The sequence below is a fragment of the Oncorhynchus mykiss genome, chromosome 5 (assembly GCF_013265735.2).
Source record: "Oncorhynchus mykiss isolate Arlee chromosome 5, USDA_OmykA_1.1, whole genome shotgun sequence".
In the NCBI taxonomy this organism is placed as follows: Eukaryota; Metazoa; Chordata; class Actinopteri; order Salmoniformes; family Salmonidae; genus Oncorhynchus; species Oncorhynchus mykiss.
Genome location: NC_048569.1, coordinates 36,447,629 through 36,472,658, shown reverse-complemented (window position 1 = coordinate 36,472,658; position 25,030 = coordinate 36,447,629). Strand labels below are relative to the sequence as shown.

The 25,030-nt window shown below is 43.3% G+C and overlaps 2 protein-coding genes across 2 annotated transcripts; one reads left to right on the top strand and one right to left on the bottom strand.

The window, feature by feature from the left end:
* Positions 1-2,819: 2,819 nt before the first annotated feature.
* On the bottom strand, positions 2,820-13,857 carry LOC110523708 (zinc-binding protein A33). The gene is made up of 6 exons (XM_021602648.2): positions 13,063-13,857; positions 12,463-12,558; positions 12,151-12,384; positions 11,650-11,672; positions 11,425-11,540; positions 2,820-3,864 (listed from the first exon to the last, which is right to left on the bottom strand). Exons 1-6 carry the CDS (start codon positions 13,693-13,695, stop codon positions 3,320-3,322), a joined length of 1,647 nt encoding a protein of 548 aa, XP_021458323.1. The 5' UTR covers positions 13,696-13,857; the 3' UTR covers positions 2,820-3,319.
* Positions 13,858-17,410: 3,553 nt separating this feature from the next.
* Positions 17,411-22,002, top strand: LOC110523712 (proliferating cell nuclear antigen). The gene is made up of 4 exons (XM_021602651.2): positions 17,411-18,834; positions 18,932-19,026; positions 20,816-20,941; positions 21,231-22,002. The coding sequence occupies exons 1-4, from the start codon at positions 18,614-18,616 to the stop codon at positions 21,323-21,325; spliced, it is 537 nt and encodes a 178-aa protein (XP_021458326.2). The 5' UTR covers positions 17,411-18,613; the 3' UTR covers positions 21,326-22,002.
* Positions 22,003-25,030: the final 3,028 nt, after the last annotated feature.

Here is a 25,030-nt window from a genome sequence, read left to right as displayed (position 1 = left end):
AACACCAGGATTGTGGGTTCGACTCCCACAGGGGACCAGTATCGGTAAAAAAAAAATGGATCCGCTCAATACTGTAAGTCTCTCTGGATAAGAGTGTCTGCTGAATGACTAAAATGTAACATGTTATAGGGACTAATCCCCAGTTCCCCAGCCACCTCCTAACTTGAAGCTCAGCTGAGCGTGATCTTCTTGGGAAGCTAACCTTGCCTTGGTGTGGCTTTGATAAAAGGTTGATTCCTAAATATGACAATTGACTCTTGACTTAAATTCTTGGCACTGAAACTACTGTAAATAATTTTGGGTGCACGTGAATGATAAGGAAAGACAGAGAGAACCAGCGAAATGTGTTTTGAGCACACATTTGTAATTTGTATGGTCCTCCACTGCAGAACAGGGATGATTCCCCCCCCCCTAGTGTTAGCCCGACAAGAAAAACAAACATTTGTTGTTATTTTCAAGGGCTAAGTTAATAAACATAGTGTAAGATGGTGGTCTGTTCTTTTCCATTTGTTTCGATGATTTGGCCCAAATATATACAGTGCCTTGCGAAAGTATTCGGCCCCCTTGAACTTTGCAACTTTTTGCCACATTTCAGGCTTCAAACATAAAGATATAAAACTGTATTTTTTGTGAAGAATCAACAACAAGTGGGACACAATCATGAAGTGGAACGACATTTATTGGATATTTCAAACTTTTTTAACAAATCAAAAACTGAAAAATTGGGCGTGCAAAATTATTCAGCCCCCTTAAGTTAATACTTTGTAGCGCCACCTTTTGCTGCAATTACAGCTGTAAGTCGCTTGGGGTATGTCTCTATCAGTTTTGCACATCGAGAGACTGACATTTTTTCCCATTCCTCCTTGCAAAACAGCTCGAGCTCAGTGAGGTTGGATGGAGAGCATTTGTGAACAGCAGTTTTCAGTTCTTTCCACAGATTCTCGATTGGATTCAGGTCTGGACTTGGCCATTCTAACACCTGGATATGTTTATTTTTGAACCATTCCATTGTAGATTTTGCTTTATGTTTTGGATCATTGTCTTGTTGGAAGACAAATCTCCGTCCCAGTCTCAGGTCTTTTGCAGACTCCATCAGGTTTTCTTCCAGAATGGTCCTGTATTTGGCTCCATCCATCTTCCCATCAATTTTAACCATCTTCCCTGTCCCTGCTGAAGAAAAGCAGGCCCAAACCATGATGCTGCCACCACCATGTTTGACAGTGGGGATGGTGTGTTCAGCTGTGTTGCTTTTATGCCAAACATAACGTTTTGCATTGTTGCCAAAAAGTTCAATTTTGGTTTCATCTGACCAGAGCACCTTCTTCCACGTTTGGTGTGTCTTCCAGGGTCCTTGTGGCAAACTTTAAACAACACTTTTTATGGATATCTTTAAGAAATGGCTTTCTTCTTGCCACTCTTCCATAAAGGCCAGATTTGTGCAATATACGACTGATTGTTGTCCTATGGACAGAGTCTCCCACCTCAGCTGTAGATCTCTGCAGTTCATCCAGAGTGATCATGGGCCTCTTGGCTGCATCTCTGATCAGTCTTCTCCTTGTATGAGCTGAAAGTTTAGAGGGACGGCCAGGTCTTGGTAGATTTGCAGTGGTCTGATACTCCTTTTATTTCAATGTTTTCGCTTGCACAGTGCTCCTTGGGAAGTTTAAAGCTTGGGAAATCTTTTTGTATCCAAATCCGGCTTTAAACTTCTTCACAACAGTATCTCGGACCTGCCTGGTGTGTTCCTTGTTCTTCATGATGCTCTCTGCGCTTTTAACGGACCTCTGAGACTATCACAGTGCAGGTGCATTTATACGGAGACTTGATTACACACAGGTGGATTGTATTTATCATCATTAGTCATTTAGGTCAACATTGGATCATTCAGAGATCCTCACTGAACTTCTGGAGAGAGTTTGCTGCACTGAAAGTAAAGGGGCTGAATAATTTTGCACGCCCAATTTTTCAGTTTTTGATTTGTTAAAAAGGTTTGAAATATCCAATAAATGTCGTTCCACTTCATGATTGTGTCCCACTTGTTGTTGATTCTTCACAAAAAAATACAGTTTTATATCTTTATGTTTGAAGTCTGAAATGTGGCAAAAGGTCGCAAAGTTCAAGGGGGCCGAATACTTTCTTAAGGCACTGTACTTCACAGAAGGACCAACATATTCATAAGTCCCATTCTGCCCCATAACTGTTCCTAATGTTTGTTTCACTGTTCAGTTTTTAACCCAGTGTTCTTCTCTTTCTCTCTCTCTCTCTCTCTCCCACGCTCTATCTTTATTAATCCATTAAATCCATGAAACAATTACTGATTTATGTTTTTGTGTCAGTCTGCATGTTGGAATGACAATACTTTCCTTAAAGTGCTACTGATGGTATACAACATTTCCATGTGCTTGTTTGAACTGCTCTCTCTCTCTCTCTCTCTCTCTCTCTCGCTCCACTGATAATAGCTTAGGCCTATGCCATTACGTTGAGTGCAGTTACCTTCCGAAAATAACTTTTGAATAATACTGGGTTTTTTTATTAGGTAAAGGCAAAGGGAAAGGGAGGGAAGAAAAAGCGTATGAAATGTACTCTTGTGGAGATTGTACAGAGGATCTCAAAGGATCTTAAATTTTACTCCAATAACTTTGACCATTACTCAGCTCAGTAAGAAAAGGACACAATCACACAGAAAACTATTCAAATGACATCTTAATGAGTTTTCTTTCCTGTGCTCTGATATTCACAAACAGAAGTGTGTTCATGCTTGTTGCTGTTTTTTGCTAAGACTGTTCATATCAAAAAATGGTTATATTTTAACACTGAGACACAAAACAAGTTAGTGTTTATTTTGAACAATATCTTGCAGTGTACTGACGATATCCAACATTTACATGAAAAGTATAATCATGCATTGAAAATTACTTATCCAAATAATTGGCGCACCTTTGTCTCAAAATACTGAACTGCCGTACATTGTAAACAATAAGGCAATTTTGTATTCATCATTCAGTTAACACCAGGCCCGTACAAATTAACGCTGTAATATTACAAAAGGTTATTGTGGATTAATAATAATGATGACAAAAACATTAAACAAACCTTGATGCTGAAGTTCACTGACCCCCATCAAGATGACTTCAGTAAGATATTGAGACATTTCTGAAGTTGAACAGTTGGCCTACTTACGCGTTAACATCTCAAAACAATATGGTAGTATTTTGTGTCCGTTTTTTTATGTTGCATATTATCTGACGGTTATACTCTGAGGGAGGTTTAGCACCAGTATAAGGCTCGCCTCAGGCTTTGCGATGTGTAGATGCGGCTGTCAGATTTTGGGAAGGAAAACTTTGAGGGGCTCGTTCTCATGCACTTTATCCAGGAATCCCAGATTGAAGTAGGGGTACAACGTCTCTGTGAAGGTTTCACGGAAGGTATAGAGATGAGTCATGCTCTCTGCATTGTAGAAAGACACCAGACCCCTCTTATAATCCAGATACACCCCTATCCTAGCCAGAGGCTCCTCAAGTGACAGGACAGTAGGGGGTGATGTACAGGCCATGTACTGTATTCCATAGGATAAGGACAGGGTCCAGAAGCCATTGGCTGGCAGGGCTTTGATGACCCCCTTCCTGGATACAGACTCTCTGGCTACCCCCACGGTCCACACAGTGCTGCTGTAGACCTCTATCTCCCAGTAGTGGCGGCCATGGGTGAAGCCCTGACTGCCCAGTAGAGACAGGGCAGCGTTGAAGCGGTGAGGGTTGTCCTGGACAGAGTGGTTGAAGGTCTGGTAGCGGACACAGGTGAGGGATGAGGTCAGGCTGAGCCACGGGTTGGCCGTGCTTGAGTTTAAGGTGATGGCAGCTGGAACTGAGAGCAAGGAAACCAAGTTTAACATTCCATAATACAGATAAAAGTGGTACAGCAGTGTCATTCTCAATGAAACAGTTTAACCTTCTGTCTGAAATAAGTAAACAACAATTAAATGGTAAATTCTGTGTAGTAAAGTAGTGAATTCTGTGAAAATCACCAGTGTTGTGTTGGAGACCAGCTAAAGCGAGACCGATTCAAGCACAAGATCGGAGCAAAGCGAGTCCGAGTCAAGACCAAGACCAGAGGGGGGAGGGTGAGACCGAATCAAGACCGAGACCGGGAGGGGGAGAAGGGGTCTGAGACGGAGTCAAGACCGAGACTAGCAAAATGCGAGTCCAATTAAAGACCATGATTGTAATTTTGTCATATCACCACAACAATAAGAGTTGAAAATGTCCAGTATTTCTGTGTTCATATTATAGGACAACATATGGATTCTTTAGATATTCAGAATAGTAAATAATGCATGCTGAGGGAAAATAGAGCCACTCCACCAATGATTACTAACCCAAACACAGTGGGGAACAATTGGCCTTCTACGCCTTCAGAGAAGGTTTAAGGATTCATAAAATAATTATTATAATAATAATAATAATAATGATATTATTATTTTCAAAGACAGTTCTGATTTAATCTCTTCAGTTTTTGTAAAGGAAAGAGTTAACACTGAAGAGACTTCTAGATGTTTTTGCTCGTCTCTGGGGAGATACATCTAGATAGCTAAGTCAGCCGTTGGCTAGGACATCAGAAGCTAGATAAAGGCATCTGCCATTTAACTGTATTAGGGCAACATTTTGGAGTGACAGTGGAATAAACCAATCACATTTTTTTTTTTTGAATTTTTACCCCTTTTTCTCCCCAATTTCGTGGTATCCAATTGTTGTAGTAGCTACTATCTTGTCTCATCGCTACAACTCCCGTACGGGCTCGGGAGAGACGAAGGTTGAAAGTCATGCGTCCTCCAATACACAACCCAACCAGCCGCACTGCTTCTTAACACAGCGCGCATCCAACATGGAAGCCAGCCGCACCAATGTGTCGGCAACCTTGGTTAGCGCGCACTGCGCCCGGCCCGCCACAGGAGTCATTAAAGTCCAACAGGTCACTGCGCAACAGCGAGCAGTGGTTTCCCCACAGTCTAGCTGACTAGGTTTTGCTGTCGGCTAGTTTGCAGCGGTTGCAGCAGGTGTTATCAAAGAGGATGTTGTTGATCATTCGTTAGCTCCTCCCTTTTCAAAAATAACTTTTAACAAGAAGTTAAGTTTTAAATGACCATCATCTTGTGAGTGGAACTGTTGTTAGCCACCACTTTGAAAATAATTTATGTGTGTGAAACATTGTTGTACTTAAAGTGGAACAGACAGCATTTTAGAAACATGAAATCTTATTAAAATCTGTTCATATACACCCCCAGGAAGAATTAAAAATAAACATTCTGACAAGCGACCACTTAGATATGTTCATGTTTTCATCAATTCTTAGAATGCTTGGGAAAATATAGGGTAATTTGGGTTCCCGAGTGGCGCAGTGGTCTAAGACAATCCAGGCTGCATCACATCTGGCTGTGATTGGGAGTCCCATAGGGACGGCACACAATTGGCCCAGCGTCGTCCGGGTTTGGCTGGGGTAGGTCGCCATTGCAAATAAGAATTTCTTCTTAACTGGCTTGCCAAGTTAAATGAAGGTACTAACATTTTAAAAAAGCATAGACACTGCAGTATATAAAACATCTGTTTTGTCCATACAGAGTCTACACAGACCGGTGCGACATAGCCGATCAGAGCTAAGGTTGACCTTTATACAAACAAGCCAGTTGCCACACCGGCCGCCATCATTCACGTTGAACTGGACTGTGCGTTTACAGGCAGTTGCAACAGCCCGACTTTAGATCGTTAGAACGCATTCGCCAAAAGCCACAAAATACACCCGAATGGGTTTCTGGATTTGGGAACTGTTGATCAAACAACCATGAAAATGTAGTCTCTCTCTCCCTCAGTTATGTGCATGAACAACAACAACAACAAGATCAACAACTATTGCTAGCCAGAGCAAAATTAGCTAAAATGTAAGGAAGGTACACTAGATACTGTAAACCCTCTCATACTTTTTCAGCAAGTTGGCTGTCAAAATTGCACTCATAAACAATGGGGAATTTCTAGCCTCCTCGTCCTTCTGCAGCATGCCTGCCAATTCATTCTTGTTGGCTAGCTTCCTAGCTAACTACTTCCAGACATAAATGTATCTCACTCTGACCATTTTACTCACCGTAGCAGAGCTGGTTAGGCTGTTTACATGTTATCTAGAGCATTCTTCACTTAATATTACTTGTTTTGCCTATTCAGTAGGTGTTGCGCGTTTGTAAATTCATCAGTTGTTTTGCACTCTGGCACACAGACGAGAGTGCTTTGGAATCAGAATAGATAGTCAGAATGAATTTGTGAACGCAAGGGATATGTTCATTTTATAACAGTCGCTCAAGTTCTTGCTAGCTAACAAAATGACACCTGCATCTCTAGCTGTGTACGGTGCATACGGAAAGTATTCAGACCCCTTGACTTTTTCCACATTTTGTTATGTTACAGCCTTATTCTAAAATGGATTAAATATATTTTTTCCTTCATCAATCTACACACAAAACAGGTTTCAGGCATGTTTGCAAATGTATAAAAAAAAATGAAATATCAATATGGTTTACTCCAGACGTGACTCTTGGCCTTCAGGACAAAGAGTTCAATCTTGGTTTCATCAGACCAGAGAATCTTGTTTCTAATGGTCTGAGAGTCTTTAGGTGCCTTTTGACAAACTCCAAGCGGGCTGTCATGTGCCTTTTACTGAGGAGTGGCTTCTGTCTGGCCACTCTACCATAAAGGCCTGATTGGTGGAGTGCTGCAGAGATGGTTCTCCCATCTCTACAGAGGAACTCTGGAGCTCTGTTAGAGTGACCATCGGATTCTTGCTCACCTCCCTGACCAAAGCCCTTCTCCCCCAATTGCTCAATTTGGCTGGGCGGCCAGCTCTAGAAAGAGTCTTGGTGGTTGCAAACTTCTTCCATTTTAGAATGATGGAGGCCACTGTGCTCTTGGGGACCTTCAACACTGCAGAAACATCTCAAGGATGATCAATGGAAACAGGATGCACCTGAGCTCATTTTAGAGTCTCATAGCAAAGGGTCTGAATACTTATGTGAATAAGATATTTCTCTTTTTATTTTTAATAAATTAGCAAAAATGTCAACAACAAAAAATGTGCTTTGTCATTATGGCGTGTTGTGTGTAGATTGACGTTTTTATTTAATCAATTTTAGAATAACGCTGTAACATAACAAATGTGGGAAAAGTCAAGGAGCCTGAATCCTTTCTGAATGCACTGTATAGCCCATGAAAAACGATATGAGGGGAAAAAGTCAGTCACTCACCCACTTATGACTGACGTGTGATCATTGCCCTTGCTAGTTTGATTGTATTGACATTCCCAGCCTTAGTTACATTTGTCAGTTTTTGTCCAGAATATTGAGTAATCGAAACTGAAACAGTGCATCCAGAATGGAGCAAACAATGTACCAGGCCAGCTGTGATTTACAACCTGATAGTAATATTTTTTGGACTATCAAGAAATGTATTGGTGTTATATTAATCATTGTTTTAACTGCATCCGTCTATTCTGCCAACAATGCCTTAATGTACATCATGGAATGTTGAGTCAAATATAACCTATTTTTTATATATATATTTTTTGACAGATATTATGATTGTCATATGATTGTTATGATCAAATATAACCCATTTTTTTATATATATATTTTTGACAGATATTATGATTGATTTCATATCTCCAAAGTAGTTAAAACACTCAGTTCCAATTTAAACTTGAAGTCACCGGTTACTTGGTGTGTTAAAAAGGCGATGGAAGTAATAGTTGTACATTTCGATTGGGAAATGCTTAATGGTTGTGTTTTTGTATTTTTATGATTGGGACCTACTGGCTTACTGTGTCCTAGTTTATGGATGGCTTATCCTTTAATATCATTCTGTGTGTGACTGCTGTCTTTCCATCGGCCCTGTGCAGTGGTGTAGTTGTGCCTTGAGAAGTGGGTATACTCTAATTTTGCCAAAAAGTTCCTAAATTGCCCGCCCAGAGAAGGAAAGGCACCCTGTTTGAAAAATCCTGTTTTCCTTTGTTTTTTTATGAGTTTTCAAATAGATTTGTCTGATTTTTACACTCAAAATCACAGAAAAATTTGAGAAATGACAAAAGTCCACAGAAATGAAACTACATCCAGAGCTGGTCCTGACCTCCCTGGGGCCCTAAGCAACATTCTGCCAAGGGGCCCTGCTACCTGACCCACGACCCATGTAAACCATTTGCCATTGCCACAGTCACACCTAACACGCCAGTGTTCCCACTACAATCCTCCCTCCTTTAAAAATGTTTGCTCCATCAGTCAGCCTAAGAATAAGTAGACTTATACAGAACAGGATGAGGTATAAACAAACAATGTTTATTGAATATAATATTTTCTATAGAATCTTAAGATAAGTGAATATTAACATTAACATAAATAAGAAATTATAGAAAATATAAAATGTAAAAAATAATCAAATTTAACATTGAGCTTTGGCTCTGCTGCCTGGTAATGAGTCCAGTCCTCACAATATTATACAATTAGCTTTGTCTATACAATGTAAACATAAGCCTATAGGCTATGGCTGCAGCTATATGTATCAAAATAGTCAAATAAAACCTATACAGCTGTGTGATTAGCTTTGGTTCCCTCTACAGCCTGGGCATTTTCAGCATCAGCATGGACACCAGTCTATCTGGGCACCAGTCTGTCTGAGCACCAGTCTATCTGGGCACCAGTCTGTCTGGGCACCAGTCTGTCTGGGCACCAGTCTGTCTGGGCACCAGTCTATCTGGGCACCAGTCTATCTGGACTGTCTGGAAGAAATTGAGAAAGCATGTCACATAGTTAAGCAGTCATTTACACAAATGCACTTCTGCCATACAATCTTAAATGTTACTAAGTGTGTAAACATTTCAATGTTTGAATTAAAATCTTACCATCAAAATATTCCTCTTCTGCCTTTTCTTGAGGCAAAATCAGCAATGATGTCATCATAGGACATGTGTTTCCCCACATCATGATTCATGCTCATGATGGCCAGACCACTCAAACGTTCCTGTGACATGGAAGACCTCAGGTAGCTTTTGATGAGCTTTCATTTTGAAAAGCTCCTCTCTGCCGATGTTACTGGTAAGATTACTGTAATTCTTAGGGCTGTCCAAAGGTTAGGATAGAATTCCTTCAGGTTTTTCTCGCAGAGAAATGAAAGCAGCTCAAAGGCAGTCATTTTATCTGTTGGCAGATCAGGTCAATTCTAAATCTCGTGTGCCAGATCCATTCCACTGATGTCACAGTCATTTCTGAAGGTTAGTGTTTTCAACTTCCATGCAGTGAGCCTTTAAAGATTCACTGGACATCTGAGGCAGTGCTGAAGTTCAGCAGCACTCCATATTTGGTTTTCACCTGGATGAGTGTTTCAAATCTTTCATCCATGGATGTCACAGCAGAGTCGACCACAATGTTGAAGCAGTTGACTTCAAGGTTTTTCATTGCATCAGTCACTGGTTCATCACGAGCCTCATAGCTGAAATGCCTTTTGCTGTTTCTCAGTCTCTTCTCTTTCAGAACAGCCTCCACATTCATTTCTTCACAAATGCTTTTGGATGTTTTCTGGGCCTCAGAGAATCCAGTTTCCCGGTATGTAGTGAGGGAGGCCTTTGCATTTGAGATTAAATTCCCTGCGATATCCAACTGCATTGAGGCAGATTGGAGGAGCTTGTTCACCTTGTTTGCCAATGTATCTGATGCTGGCTGTACACCTCTGGTTGTACTAGTACTGGCTGAGGCTGCCTATCCTTCACCTGGGTCTGTGTTAGTACTTGTTGAAGCCAGCTGTATTGGGTCTGTGTTAGTACTTGCTGAAGATGCCAGTCCTGGGGTCTGTGTTAGTTATCTTTTCTGAGCTGCAGTTTATAAACACCGTTTGCTTTTATCAAACGTAATAAATTGTTTTATTTCAGTCACACTTTTGTCAGGCACAAAGTCACAGAACACAGCCCTGGAAGTGGCTGGCAAGCAAGCAAGACACAAACAGACCAAGAAATGCACTGCCCAGCTAGGTTAGCAAGACAGACAGACTAGAGAGAGATGCACTGCCCAGCTAGGTTAGCAAGACAGACAGACTAGAGAGGGATGCACTGCACAGCTAGGTTAGCAAGACAGACAGACTAGAGAGAGATACACTGCGAGCTAGCACATCAACTTAACGTTACTGTTATTTGCTGGCATCAAACTTGGAGAGGAGAGAACACAAGTTTACCTGATTTCGTGACCAGAAGAATAGTTCCGCTTCATCCTCTCATACAAGTTGTAAACATTGACACCTGCTTAGACACGAGGGGGAGGCGGGGCCCTTGCGTAATTTGCAGGGCCCTACGCAACTTGCGTTGTGAGCCTATAGGGCCACCCGGCTCTGACCACATCAATCTGTCAGGGTCAGCCTCACCAGTGGGTGGCCTCTGTCCACCCAGGCTTAGCCATGTCTACACCCCTGATGCAAATAGTGCAATTGCGCATCACAAATAGCCTACTAACCAACACTTCGGACTAAACATTTTCAATACCTGATTTGCATACCCATTGATACTTTAGTTAAGCATTTACTGGTAGATATCATGAGTTGAAATGTCTCTCCTACCCTACAGGGTACCGATGTCATTCTTCTGTGAGCTGCTCCATTCCAAAACCAGATGAAAGCTGCGACACTCTTGCTGCCTGCAGATGATATTCCTCTGAAACTGGGCTGTGTGTGCTGCAAGCATGTGAATATATTTAATGTGCCTTGCGATTGTGTAGGCTACTTTGTGCATGATTTCTCTATTATACTACATAATTGATAAGTCGTATACCTCCACTACACTACTTTGATATGCATCAGTAGGGTTTAAAAAGTGAGTATAAGCAATGCCAAGTGAAAAAAAAAATGGCACATATTCTCCACTACACCACTGGCCCTTTGTGTTTAACCAAAAGTGTTCTCTCCTACATGAGTGCGCTGGTATTATGGTTGCTGTCCTTTCAGAATCATGAACCTGTCACACACTGAAGGCCTATAGGTTCGCCACTGCGCAAACATGTCTATAATAGATATAAGGGCTGTTAAGATATTGTTTCAAAAAAAGGACTGTATATATTTGGTATGGAAAAACGGTTTTATGCGCTGACTGAATGGAAGCGGATAATTTAGATTTTTTTACTCCACTGGTCTCAAGAAGAAATTGTGAGTCCTCGCTGTCCGAGACCGAGTCAAGACCTAGTACAAATGTATCTGACACAGAGACAAGACCAAGACCACGTCTGGAGACCGTACTACAACACTGCAAATCACCTACATTGCAGAGCAAGAATAGTAGGTGAAAGCTCCTGAATTGCAACTCCTGCGTGCTGTAATTGACATTCATTCTATTCAAGATGAGTTATTTAAATTACAGTACCTGGGTAGATGCTTCCTTTCAGTGATTTCCACACTCGGTACTGCAGGGGCCCTGCGAACCGCCCCTCACACAGACTGGGAGCCGTGAGGGTAGGCTTCTCAAACTTTGGAGAAGGCCTGCCAAAGACAACACAAGCTTTAGACGATACATATCAGAAACAGGAAAACCCCATTATGGAATAACATGGTGAAAGCTAAAACGGCCCACGTCACGCCATGCTCTCACCTCTGGAGCAGGGTCTTGATATTCTGGGACGAGACAGGAAAAACAGAGGGGAGAGAGTGATAATCAGCTTTGGCAGTGGTTAACAAGTGGAAAAGCAGTGTTCCATATGACATCAGAGTCTGAGCTAATGCTGTCCCACCCTCTGGGATCTCCCGTAGTTGGGGGAAAGTCCCTGGGTCTGAGCCTGTCCCTATAATCTCCTTATCCTCACCATCGACCAGGAGTGAGGTCATGGGCCCACATTCTGCCTGTGTTCCACCCTAAAGTGTTCCTCCCTCACTCTGGGGTCCTTCTGTAGAATGTCTAGAATAGATACTTACTACATTATTATAGCAGATATAAATGTCTAGAAGTGTGCAAGCTTGTCCTCACATTTGTCCTCACATCCATATTTTTGTTCAAACAGCACATGAAAATAATCAAAATCTAACCTAAACATTGTTCAGTGTAGTCGTTCAAGAATAACTCCAGTAGGTAAACAGTAGCCCTATCCTGTCTCACCCGCAGCAGTGTAAAGGGGTCCTGCACCCTCAGATTGTCCTCGATCTCGTTCAGGGCCCTCTGCAGACGGCAGACCTCCACACAGAGCAAGGCCTTATGTTCGTCCAGTCTGATCAGCTCCATGCGCTCCACTGTCTTCAGCTTCACCTGCAGCAGCTTCTCTTCCTGGTAAAGGAACTGGTGCAGGTCGCTGAACTGGGCCTCGATACGCTGCTTCAGGTCCGCCGTGTGCTCCTAGTTTGAGAAGATCAAGGTTTAAGCGCAATATATAGATTGTTATCAGGTGTAGGTATGAGATACTATAGTTCTTACCTTGAGCTTCTTGACCTCCTCCTCAGTCTCTCTCTCACACTGCAGGGCCATGTTCAGTTCCCCTTTCAGAGAGTCCATGGAGCTGTTGAGAGAAGCCTGCATAGCCAGAACAAAGCAGCAGCATTACTGTAAGTAGTCATCAGCCTTGTGTTCTCTACAGTTCACCAGAGCTCATCCACGGTAAATACAGTAATCTGCCCTGGGAGTGAGGCTGGCACAAACAATGTTATGGGAAAAGAGCCGGATGCAACTTGAAAACAGACGAACAGCGGAGGATAATGAGCGGTTTACAAAAATAAAGGGGCACCTGAAGTGGTATGACAAATCATTGACATTTTAGTTGTTGATGCCAAGTCACTTCAAGTTTTTCTATGCTATATTTGATCCCAAAAAAGGTTTTGCTTAAATTCCTCCCATGCATTATACTGCTACTATATCCATGGCCCAAAAATGGATTTTTCCTGTCCTCAATTTCCCCTGCATCTGTGACCCTTTGGCTTATTGTACATATTTTGCCCTGTACTAAGCCTTTTACAAGCATTCTTTGTGAAATTTAGCAGTGTAAAAAGGCAACAGAAATCAATTTGAATTTGGATTTACCCTGTATCTCTGCTGTGCCTCCTGGACACACACCATGGTGTGGTTCCTGTGCTCCTGAGAGAGTCCACACACCAGACACACCAGCTCCTGGTCCTCCTCACAGTAGAGCTTCAGCTCCTCTCGGTGCCGGCCACAGCGTGGGGCAGGAGCAGGGCCAGAGCTCCTCTCTGGTACCCCCATGTCCCCCGGCAGCCCCCCGCTCTCCTCCAGGCCCTGGCAGTAGCTCTCCACTATGTTGGCCACGATGCGGTTGGGCCGGTAGCTCTGGCCAGGGAATACCTTCCTGCACTGTGGACAGGATCCAGACCCCCCCTGGACCTGGCCTCTGGGGCCCCCCCAGTAGCCAGCGATGCATGCCTGGCAGAAGGTATGATCGCAGGGCAGAAAGACAGGCTGCTTGAAGAGGTCCAGGCAGATAGAACAGGTCAGGTCTCGGCTGAGTCGCTGTGCTGAGCTCTTGGATACTTGCCCAGCCATAGTAGACTGCCTAGGCTTTTCCTTTGTTGTTTGCTTTGAAAGCTCCCCCTCTCTATATTTAAAACTTTTCTTAGCGGATTTCTCCACCTCAACGGTGTATTGAGACGTTAACTGGAGTTTCTCCACCTCTCTGTGATTCTTACTCCTTATGTTCATTCCTTTTGTCAGACTTCTCTTTTGTTTATGCTGGATTTGCAGCTATTTAGACATCCTCCTTCTCCTGAGTGTTTGGCTCCTCTCTCTGGTCTCCGGTCTGACTTGGCTCAGTCTTCCTGTTTACTGTGGGAAAGGAAGGGGCTGGTGAGGAGGCGGCCTCTGTCTCTTGTTCCATCCCAAAAAGGCAGGGGTGATTTTTGTGCCCCCTTCTAAACTCCCCCTCTGACGTCAGAAGTTAGGGTGGTGTGGGTGTGTGTCTGGAGTTGTGTGTGTGTTTAGGCCTACATTGTGCAAATTGTGAGTCAAAACAGATGTGCCCTATTTTCTCTTTAGCTGGCTGGAAAAACAAAATGGTTGAAAAAGAAACTATCAATACACCAATTACTGCAAATGGTTATTGACAGGGCTCGGACAATGGCAAGATAACAGGGCTGGGTAACTTCCTGGAGAATGCAGCTACAGCCAACTCCTGCACAATGAGATTGTAGAGAAAACAGCCATCACTGTTCCAGGAGAAATATTAAGAAGTTTTAAGTCTGGATTGCCCTCTAGCAAACAGGTTTCCGTAATGTACGTTTCCAATAGAAGTGTATGACATTATTAGTCTAGTTCAAGCAATTATGTTCATTTATAGTACCAGTACAGTTTCAGCCTGCGCCAGCTACTTTCTATTAAAGGCCCAATGCAGCCGTTTATACTGTAAGTAACTTATTTCTCAAGCGAGAATTTAGCTAGGACTGTTTGTTGGGAGTGGTCTGGGTGGGGAGGGGAAACAGAAAACTAGCTGTTATAGACAGAGATCTGAAACTCTTAATCAATTTACATTTGGACATTTGGTGATGTCACGATGGAAAGCCGGAAACTCCTGCCCTTGCAAACCTGCAGATTAGAAGGTCCTGTGTAGATAGTTGTTTGTTGAAAATACAATCAGGAATAACACTGATAAAAAAAAATCACAAATTTTCAGTGTTAGTTTCATCAGCTGTTGTACAATATGATATAAAACACAGGAAAAACATACTTTTGACTGGAATGGGCCTTTACGTTCACTCCACTGTAGACAAACACCTTGTCAAACACTATGGGTTGATTTCATACTTTGAGCATACACTCTTTTTTATTTCTACTACCTTAAACACAGCATGCATGAGTCATGCTTCCAAAATTGTTCATGGCTCTAATACATTCTGTTCTGAAGGTGTATCTACCTTAGACTCAGGTTATGAACACAACATGCAACCATTTCTCTAAGACACTTGACAGGGTACATATTTACTCTGCTATTGGTGTTCCAAACATCAATAATAATTAGCCTACTACTTGTTAATTAGGCATCAAACCCTTTTTTCAATTTTCGTCTAAAATGACGCCCAACTCTAACTGCCTGTGGCTCAGGACCTGAAGCAAAGATATGCATATTGTTGACACCACTTGAAAGGAAACACTTTGAAGTTTGTGGAAATGTGAAATTAATATAGGGGAATATAACACATTAGATCTGGTAAAAGATAATACAAAGAACAAAACACAAGTTTTTTGTAATTTTTTCATCTTTAAAATGCAAGAAAAAGGCCAATACATGACTTAGGAATCTAGGTGCAATTTAGACTTTGGCCAGCAGTGTATGTGCAAAGTTTTAGACTGATCCAATGAGCCATTGTATATCTGTTTAAAATGTATCAAGACTGCCCAAATGTGCCTACATGTTTTATTAATTCATTTTCAAGTTCATAACGGTGCACTCTTCTCAAACAATAGCATGGCATTATTTCACTGTAAAAGCAACTGTAAATTAGACAGTGCAGTTAGATTAACAAGAATGTAAGCTTTCTGCCCATATCAGATCTGTTTATGTCTGGGAAATGCTCTTGTTACTTACAACCTCATGCTAATCACATTAGCCTATGACAACTGGGGGGGACGTCCCGCGGGGGGGACACTCTACATCCTGTAGAGGTTAAACTGAGTGTCTGACTCTTAACCCTTAAACTGTCAGTTAGTGTTACATTGCGTGTTTATACTGGTCTCTCTGTGGCTGACATAATAACGTAATAACAATGCGGGACCTGACCATACAGACTACTGTGTACTTACATACTAGGTCACTCACTGCATACTAGTTCACTCTCTGTGGCTGACGTGATGAAAATGATAGACTATAGTGTGTACTGGTCTTGCATACCAGGTCACTGCAGTTAAAGAAGAACATATATGTTAGTAACCTTAGGAGACAGTGTAAACAGTTTTGGACAGTTTCAACTCAGTTTTACTCTGTTATAGATCCTTTACTGTCGATGACACTGGAGAAACGCAAGAGTTCAGGTAAGCAGTGCATTCATGCAAGTTATTGTCCTACATTGCAGAGGCATGCAGCCATCTGATAGGCTTTATGGTTGAGGACTCCACTGCTGATGCCTCTGTTGCCGAGGAGAACCAGAAGGAGATAGTGTGTCCGGCACACGGCCACACCCGGCTGGGCCTCTGTTTGGTGCGTAGCTCCATGGACCTCTCCCCTGGGGTGACCATGTTGTCCCTCACCAGAGCACAGCGCAGCCCCCCAGGCTTACCCCCAGGGTCTGGATGGCCTCTCTATCTCCCTGGCCAGCAGCCTCCTAATCTCACACTGGGTCAGATGTTCCAGTGATCCCCTGTGGTGGCCGCCATCACCTTGCGGGTACAGACGTTCATCAACCCATAGTTTGCACACTGGCCCTCAAACATCACTCTGTCCACATAGTGCTGCAAGCGCAGCAATGCCATTCTGGAGAGGGGGTTGTGGGATGTGTCCTTGAAAATAAATTGTTATTTTAGCCTGAGATGAAAGTAGGGACTGCAGAATGGTGATAAAGTATGGAGATAATTGATTATCTACCAATTATGGGTTCATATTGGGAAAGTGCTATACAGGAACCCAGCCAAAAAAAAACAAACAGCAAGCAATACAGATGTAGAAGCACGGTGGCTAGGAAAAACTCCCTAGAAAGGCAGGAACCTAAGAAGAAACCTAGAGAGGAACCAGGCTCGGAAGGGTGGCCAGTCCTCTTCTGGCTATGCCTGTGGAGATTTTTAAGCGTACATGGACATTTAAGGTCAGATTGTTCTTCAAGATATTCAAATGTTCATAGATGACCAGCAGAGAGAGAGAAAATTAGAGGGAGCATACTTAAATTCACACAAGACATCAGATAAGACAGGAGACCTACACCAGATAAAACAGACTGACCCTAGCCCCCCGGCACATAGACTATTGCAGCGTAGATACTGCGTCAACTGAAGTGTGCCAGCCTTGTCTCAGCCTTGTCACAAAGGATAACTTAGGGTGCGTTCGTAAATTCCCTTTGGCTATCTACTCCGATTTCAGAGCACTCGTCTGTGTGCCAGAGTGCAGAATAACTGATGAATTTACGAACACGCAACACCCGTTGAGTATAACCAGTGTCAGTAAACTTCGCCAATTTAGAAAATAAATGAAATTTTTGCCAGCAGCACAGTTAGTCAAGAACACTCGAGATACTATGAAAACAGCCTAATCAGCTCTGCTAGGGCGAGTAAAATGGTCAGAGTGAGGTGTTCTCTTATTTGTGTCTGAATGTAGCTAGCAAGCTAGCCAACTTTAGCCAGTTAGCTTGGGTGCTTGACTGACGTTGTGAGGTCCGAAGGCTCGGATCAACCCTACTCCTTGGCCAGAACATCCAGTTTGCGCTCTGAACGCTCCGAGAGCGAAACTCTCTGAATTTAGGAACAGACTCTGACTTTATTAACACCCAGAGTGCACTCTGAGCACACTCTGGCTTTCCAGAGTGAATTTACAACACACCCTCCATCCCTTTTGTTCCGCGTAGCCTACCACTGAATCAGAAGCAGAATACCGACATCTAGTGGTCAAAGGGCCTGTTATCTTGTAGTGCACACACAGGACCCAGGAATGGAAGGAGATGGACATTTACTACACATGGAAATACTGAACTGGGGTGGAGAGAATAAGAAAATAAATACATCCAGAATTAATTTAAATCCAGAACTTGTTTATGTTTGATTCAATTCATAATTTCAGGAACAACCCGTCAAACAAAATGTTAGTTTTAAACAAAATACCTGATTTATTGCTGAAAACAAAATGATCCAGTACCATACAAGTATGAATTGTAATCAACACAAGACCTCTCACACATCACTGTACCTTCTATCAGTTGGCAGGATGGCCATCCTTAACTGCAAGTCCACAGACTCGCTGGTACATGGTTGTCTATAAAGCCATCTAATGGCAGCTGCCAATAAATTGAAGCACTTTGCTCACCCTACAGAGTAATTGACATTACCATCTAAGATCACAGAACTGTATTTTATATCATGTTCCCAACACAAGACCTTAGTCTGGTAAAAGCCTTTAGCTTTGATGCCCCATCATCTTGGAACACTTCGCAAAAGGACATTAAACTAGATCATTTTATTCTGCTTGATGATTTGAAATCCCAGATTGGATGTCTGTTGACCACAGATTGCATATGTTTTTAAACCTTTTAAATGATATTATGCACTGTTTTAACTTGCATTCATTGTTATGTTTTATGTTGTGTTGTCTCACGTGTAACTTAATGTATGCTGCTTTCTTGGCTAGGGCTCACTTGAAAAATATATTTAAATCTCATTGTGACTTCTATGATTAAATAAAGGATAAATAAATACAATTAAAAACAATTCTTACACCAAGTACCTCACATCATGGCAGAATATTCGTGTGGTTTTACTTGTGCAACACGACTGCTTTGTAGACGGTCTGGAACGCGGCCTACATTTAATTGTGGGAATAACATTAGGAGGGCTCCTTACGCATATTTCGACCTGTAGCAGCAGCTACCATCAGCTGATCCTAAATACTGCTTTCCAAATCAGCAAAGAAAACACAAACAAAAGCTAAATGTTTGAGGCACGATTGACCCCAGCTTTAATACTAAAGAAAGTTTTGAACGCTCTGAAAGACCTTATCACTGAAGCTTGCTGGGATGTGAGCTCCTCGGTTATCTCCCTCCAGAGTATGGACACATCACATGTTTCCCTCGTGCACCTCAACTTGCGAAGCAATGGATTCGACTGGTATCGCTGTGATCGCACACTCGCTATGGGAGTCAACCTAACCAGGTGCGTGAACAAAGTGTGCATTCATTTTCATGAGTTGGTATTCATTGACAACTCTGTTGAGTTTACCTAAAATGTACACTTGCTGGCTTACTGGCAGCATGTCCAAGATTTTGAGGTGTGCAGGGAATGATGACATCATCACCCTACGTGCAAATGACACTGCAGAGACTCTTCTGATGTTTGAGACTGAAAGTAAGTAGGCCAGTAAGTAGGTCTCAGAGCATTTCATATTATTCTGTATGTAAATCCAAGACACTCCATTTACACTGGACAAAAAAATATATACAGTGCCTTGCGAAAGTATTCGGCCCCCTTGAACTTTGCGACCTTTTGCCACATTTCAGGCTTCAAACATAAAGATATAAAACTGTCTTTTTTTGTGAAGAATCAACAACAAGTGGGACACAATCATGAAGTGGAACGACATTTATTGGATATTTCAAACTTTTTTAACAAATCAAAAACTGAAAAATTGGGCGTGCAAAATTATTCAGCCCCCTTAAGTTAATACTTTGTAGCGCCACCTTTTGCTGCGATTACAGCTGTAAGTCGCTTGGGGTATGTCTCTATCAGTTTTGCACATCGAGAGACTGACATTTTTTCCTCCTTGCAAAACAGCTCGAGCTCAGTGAGGTTGGATGGAGAGCATTTATGAACAGCAGTTTTCAGTTCTTTCCACAGATTCTCGATTGGATTCAGGTCTGGACTTTGACTTGGCCATTCTAACACCTGGATATGTTTATTTTTGAACCATTCCATTGTAGATTTTGCTTTATGTTTTGGATCATTGTCTTGTTGGAAGACAAATCTCCGTCCCAGTCTCAGGTCTTTTGCAGACTCCATCAGGTTTTCTTCCAGAATGGTCCTGTATTTGGCTCCATCCATCTTCCCATCAATTTTAACCATCTTCCCTGTCCCTGCTGAAGAAAAGCAGGCCCAAACCATGATGCTGCCACCACCATGTTTGACAGTGGGGATGGTGTGTTCAGCTGTGTTGCTTTTACGCCAAACATAACGTTTTGCATTGTTGCCAAAAAGTTCAATTTTGGTTTCATCTGACCAGAGCACCTTCTTCCACATGTTTGGTGTGTCTCCCAGGTGGCTTGTGGCAAACTTTAAACGACACTTTTTATGGATATCTTTAAGAAATGGCTTTCTTCTTGCCACTCTTCCATAAAGGCCAGATTTGTGCAATATACGATTGTAATATAGGATTGTTGTCCTATGGACAGAGTCTCCCACCTCAGCTGTAGATCTCTGCAGTTCATCCAGAGTGATCATGGGCCTCTTGGCTGCATCTCTGATCAGTCTTCTCCTTGTATGAGCTGAAAGTTTAGAGGGACGGCCAGGTCTTGGTAGATTTGCAGTGGTCTGATACTCCTTCCATTTCAATATTATCGCTTGCACAGTGCTCCTTGGGATGTTTAAAGCTTGGGAAATCTTTTTGTATCCAAATCCGGCTTTAAACTTCTTCACAACAGTATCTCGGACCTGCCTGGTGTGTTCCTTGTTCTTCATGATGCTCTCTGCGCTTTTAACGGACCTCTGAGACTATCACAGTGCAGGTGCATTTATACGGAGACTTGATTACACACAGGTGGATTGTATTTATCATCATTAGTCATTTAGGTCAACATTGGATCATTCAGAGATCCTCACTGAACTTCTGGAAAGAGTTTGCTGCACTGAAAGTAAAGGGGCTGAATAATTTTGCACGCCCAATTTTTCAGTTTTTGATTTGTTAAAAAAGTTTGAAATATCCAATAAATGTCGTTCCACTTCATGATTGTGTCCCACTTGTTGTTGATTCTTCACAAAAAAATACAGTTTTATATCTTTATGTTTGAAGCCTGAAATGTGGCAAAAGGTCGCAAAGTTCAAGGGGGCCGAATACTTTCGCAAGGCACTGTAAATGGGTCAAGCTGAAGAAAGCGAGAGCCATAATTCCAAAGTGACCCATTTTTGATTCTGTCTCCTACAGGTGAACATTTAGATCAAATAACCAGTACGGCTGATCTTTACCCTCAACTACCTGAACTTCTTCTCCAGAGCTACTCCTCTCTCTCCAACACGGTCACCCTCTGCATGTCAGCTGGCGTCCCTCTAGGTACACTACATGCCCAGAGACTACAGAGGGAAGACTTCACAGAGAGTCACACCACTTACTTATTCATTTTTAATTGCAACTCTCAAAGCCAACCAAGGCCGTCCTTTACTCACGCTGCCTATTAGCAAGTAGCGGTACAGAACGGATTGAATTGGTAATAGTATGGTAACAAGTTAGCTGTTCATAACTTCCATGATCACTGTTGGCCCTGAAAACTCAGGTCTGTGGAGTTTCTGTTCAAGGGTAACGTGTGTAAGACCATCTCAACCTGTTTGCTTTTTCCCTCCAGTGATGGAGTACAGGATTGCAGACATCGGCCACATCAAGTACTACCTGGCACCTAAAAATTTACGAGGATGCATCCTAATCATCAACCTGACCTAACGCACGTTTGACAACACCTGGACTGAACCCTTTTAAGAAGACTGTCTGGTGCTAGTGGAAGGTTACCTTTAAAGACGTTTGGCGGTTCTGCACTTCCCAATATGTATCATATCATGGTTAATGACAATATAACTAGAGCGAGGTTTTATGTTTTACTTAAGAGACATTGAAGTTGTCTGGTGGATACAGTATGTTTGCCACGGATTGTTTATCCTCATCATACTGCTCCTCTCAATAATGTACTCTAGGCTAACTGTTTATTCCTATTTTACCCACATACTTTGTAAATATGCTGTTTTGTTACACACAAATAAAATTCTATAGAAGCTTAATTCATTATGGAACAGTGTTATATCCCTCATGTTGTTCATCAGAGTATTTAACTAGAGACACTGTGCTATTGCCACGTATGGCCACTTGATGGCAGTCAAGACCAAGCAAAAATTGTCTAATACATGTAAAATTGACTCCAGTCCAACTTTTCACTGCTTTCTATCCTCTGGGGTTATCTGGTAAATTGAAGTGAGTACAGTCACACTCTTGGTATTAAGAGTAATTAAGCTGTAAGCTTCGTTAATGTCTGATTTAAAAACCACAACATAGCCTGCTGCTTAACTGCTCAGTGCTCAGCCCTCAAGTATTTAACAGCTTAGGATGGAGTTCATTAAAGAGTGAAATGGCTTTTCAGTATTACTCTGTCTACTCTATGGGTCAAGTGTTTTAAAGAGGAACTCTAGCACAATTTATTCCTACCTGGTCCTTTACTTTCTGATGAAAACCTGAAATCAGTTGCTCAATATTAGTTGCTCATTTTTGTCTGTATAAATCTTGTAAGTACATACAAATAGGCTATATTATTTTGACATACTCATACAATGCCTTCAGAAAGTATTCACACAGCTTAACGTTTTCAACATTTTGTTGTGTTATCAAATTGGGATTCAAATGGATTTAACTGTCATGTGTTTGTCAATGATCTACACAAAATGCTCTGTAATGTAAAAGTGGAAGAAAAAAATATATATCTTGATTACATAAGTATTCAACCCCCTGAGTCAATACATGTCAGAATCTCCTTAGGCATTGATTACAGCTGTGAGTCTTTCTGGCCAGGTCCAAGAGCTTTGCACACCTAGATTGTACAGTATTTGCACATTATTATTTTTTTTTTATTTCTTTAAGCTTTGTCAAGTTGGTAGCTGATCATTGCTAGACAGCCATTTTCAAGTCTTGTCATAGATATTCAAACCGTAAGTCAAAACTGTAACTAGGCCACTCACAAACATTCAGTGTTGTCTTGGTAAGCAAAAGCAACTCCGGTGTATATTTGGCCTTGTGTTTTAGGTTATTGTCCTGATGAAAGGTGAATTTGTCTCCTGGTGTCTGTTTTAAAACGGACTGAACCTGCTTTTCCTGTAAGGGGTTCGTACTGGCGGCAGAGAAGTCAGACGCAGGAGAGAAAAAACGGTGTTTCTGTGCCATCTCGGCCCAGGGCACGAATGCCGCCCACTCCCGCGGCTGGTCCTGGCAATAGGACCGCAGAAAGCTGCCCACATCCTGGTTTACTCACTCCACCTGCCCATTACTCTCGGGGTGAAACCCTGAAGTAAGGCTGATCAAGACACCCAGACGTTCCATGAACGCCTTCCAGACCCTAGACCTGAATTGGTGACCTCGATCAGACACTATATCCTCAGGCACCCCATAGTGCCGGAAGACGTGAGTAAACAGGGCCTCCACAGTCTGTAGGGCCGTAGGGAGACCAGGCAGAGGGAGGAGATGACAGGACTTCGAGAACCAATCCACAACGGCCAGGATCGCGGTGTTACCCTATGAGGGGGAGATCGGTTAGAAAATCCACCGACAGGTGCGACCAAGGCCGTTGTGAAACGGGTAAGGGGTGTAGCTTCCCTCTGGGCAGGTGCCTAGGAGCCTTACACTGGGCGCACACCAAGAAGGAGGAAACACAATCCCTCATGTCCTTTGCCAAGTTAGGCCACCAGTTCCTCCCGCTCAAACAGCGCACTGTCCGACCGATCCCAGGATGACCAGAGGAGGGTGACGTGTGGAACCAATAGATTAACCGGTCACGAACAGCAGATGGGATGTACAGACGCCCAGCGGGACACTGGACGGGAGCGCACTCTGTACGTAACGCCTGCTCAATGTCCGCTCCCACTCAACCGGCACCACCAGGCAGGAGGCGGGGAGTATGGGAGTGGGATCCATGGGCCGCTCCTCTGTGTCATACAGCCAGGACAATGCATCTGCCTTAACATTCTGGGAGCCTGGTCGGTAGGAAAGGGTAAACACAAAACGTGTGAAAAACATGGCCCACCTTGCTTGGCGAGGGTTCAATCTCTTCGCTGCCCGGATGTACTCCAGATTGCAGTGGTCAATCCAGATGAGGAAAGGGTGTTTGGCTTGACAGGACTAATGTCTCCACACCTTCAGAGCCTTGACGACAGCCAACAGCTCTCGGTCCCCCACATCATAGTTTCGCTCCGCCGGGCTGAGCTTCTTTGAGAAGAAGGCACAGGGGCGGAGCTTCGGTGGTGTACCGAGCGCTGAGAGAGCACAGCTCCTATCCCAGCCTCGGACGCGTCCACCTCCGCTATGAACGCCAAAGAGGGATCCAGATGGGCCAGCACGGGAGCCGAGGTAAACAGAACCCTCAGGTGACCAAAAGCCCTGTCCGCCTCAGCCGACCACTGCAAACGCACTGGGCCCCCCTTCAGCAGTGAGGTAATGGGAGCCGCTACCTGACCAAAACCCCGGCTGCACCTCCTTTACCATGGTGGGAGTCGGCCAATTACGCGGCTGAAATGCGGTCACTCTCCATCTCCACCCCTGAGGTGGGAATGCGGTACCCTAGGAAGGAGATGGACTGCTGGAAGAACAGGCACTTCTCAGCCTTGACATACAGGTCATGCTCCAACAGGCGACCAAGCACCCTGCACACCAGGGACACATGCTCGGCGCGTGCAGTGGAGTATATCAGAATGTTATCAATATACACCACTACACCCTGCCTGTGCAGGTCCCTGAAAATCTCATCTACAAAGGCCTGTAAGACTGATGGCACATTCATCAACCCGTACGGCATGACAAGGTTCTCATAGTGCCCTGAGGTGGTACTGAAAGCCGTCTTCCACTCGTCTTCCTCCCGGATACGCACCAGGTTGTAAGCGCTCCTGAGATCTAGTTTGGTGAAGAAGCGCGTTATCGCGCAATCGCCTCGTCGATGGGGTGGTAATTGAGTCGCCTTCTTTTTGGAGAAGGCGAGAGCCAAATCGGCATATTCAGGGGGAATGCGCACGGTGGAAACCTGGCCTGGACTCTCCACCGTAGTAGTCGCACCAACGGAAACCCCTAAACACCTCTCAGAGCACTCTCGCGACCACCCTGTGAGAGCCCTCTGTGGCCAAGAAACATTGGGGTCATGACAAACTAACCAGGGTAGGCCTAGCACCACAGGAAACGCAGGAGAGTCAATAAGGAAGAGACTAATTCTCTCCTTGTGACCCCCCTGCGTCACCATGATCAGGAGCGGTGGCCTCCCTGATCAACCCTGACCCTAATGGTCGACTATCTAAGGCGTGAACGGGGAAAGGCACAGCCACAGGAACAATGGGGTGCCCTAAACTATGGGCAAACTAATTATCTATAAAATTCCCAGCCACGCCTGAATCGACGAGCGCCTTA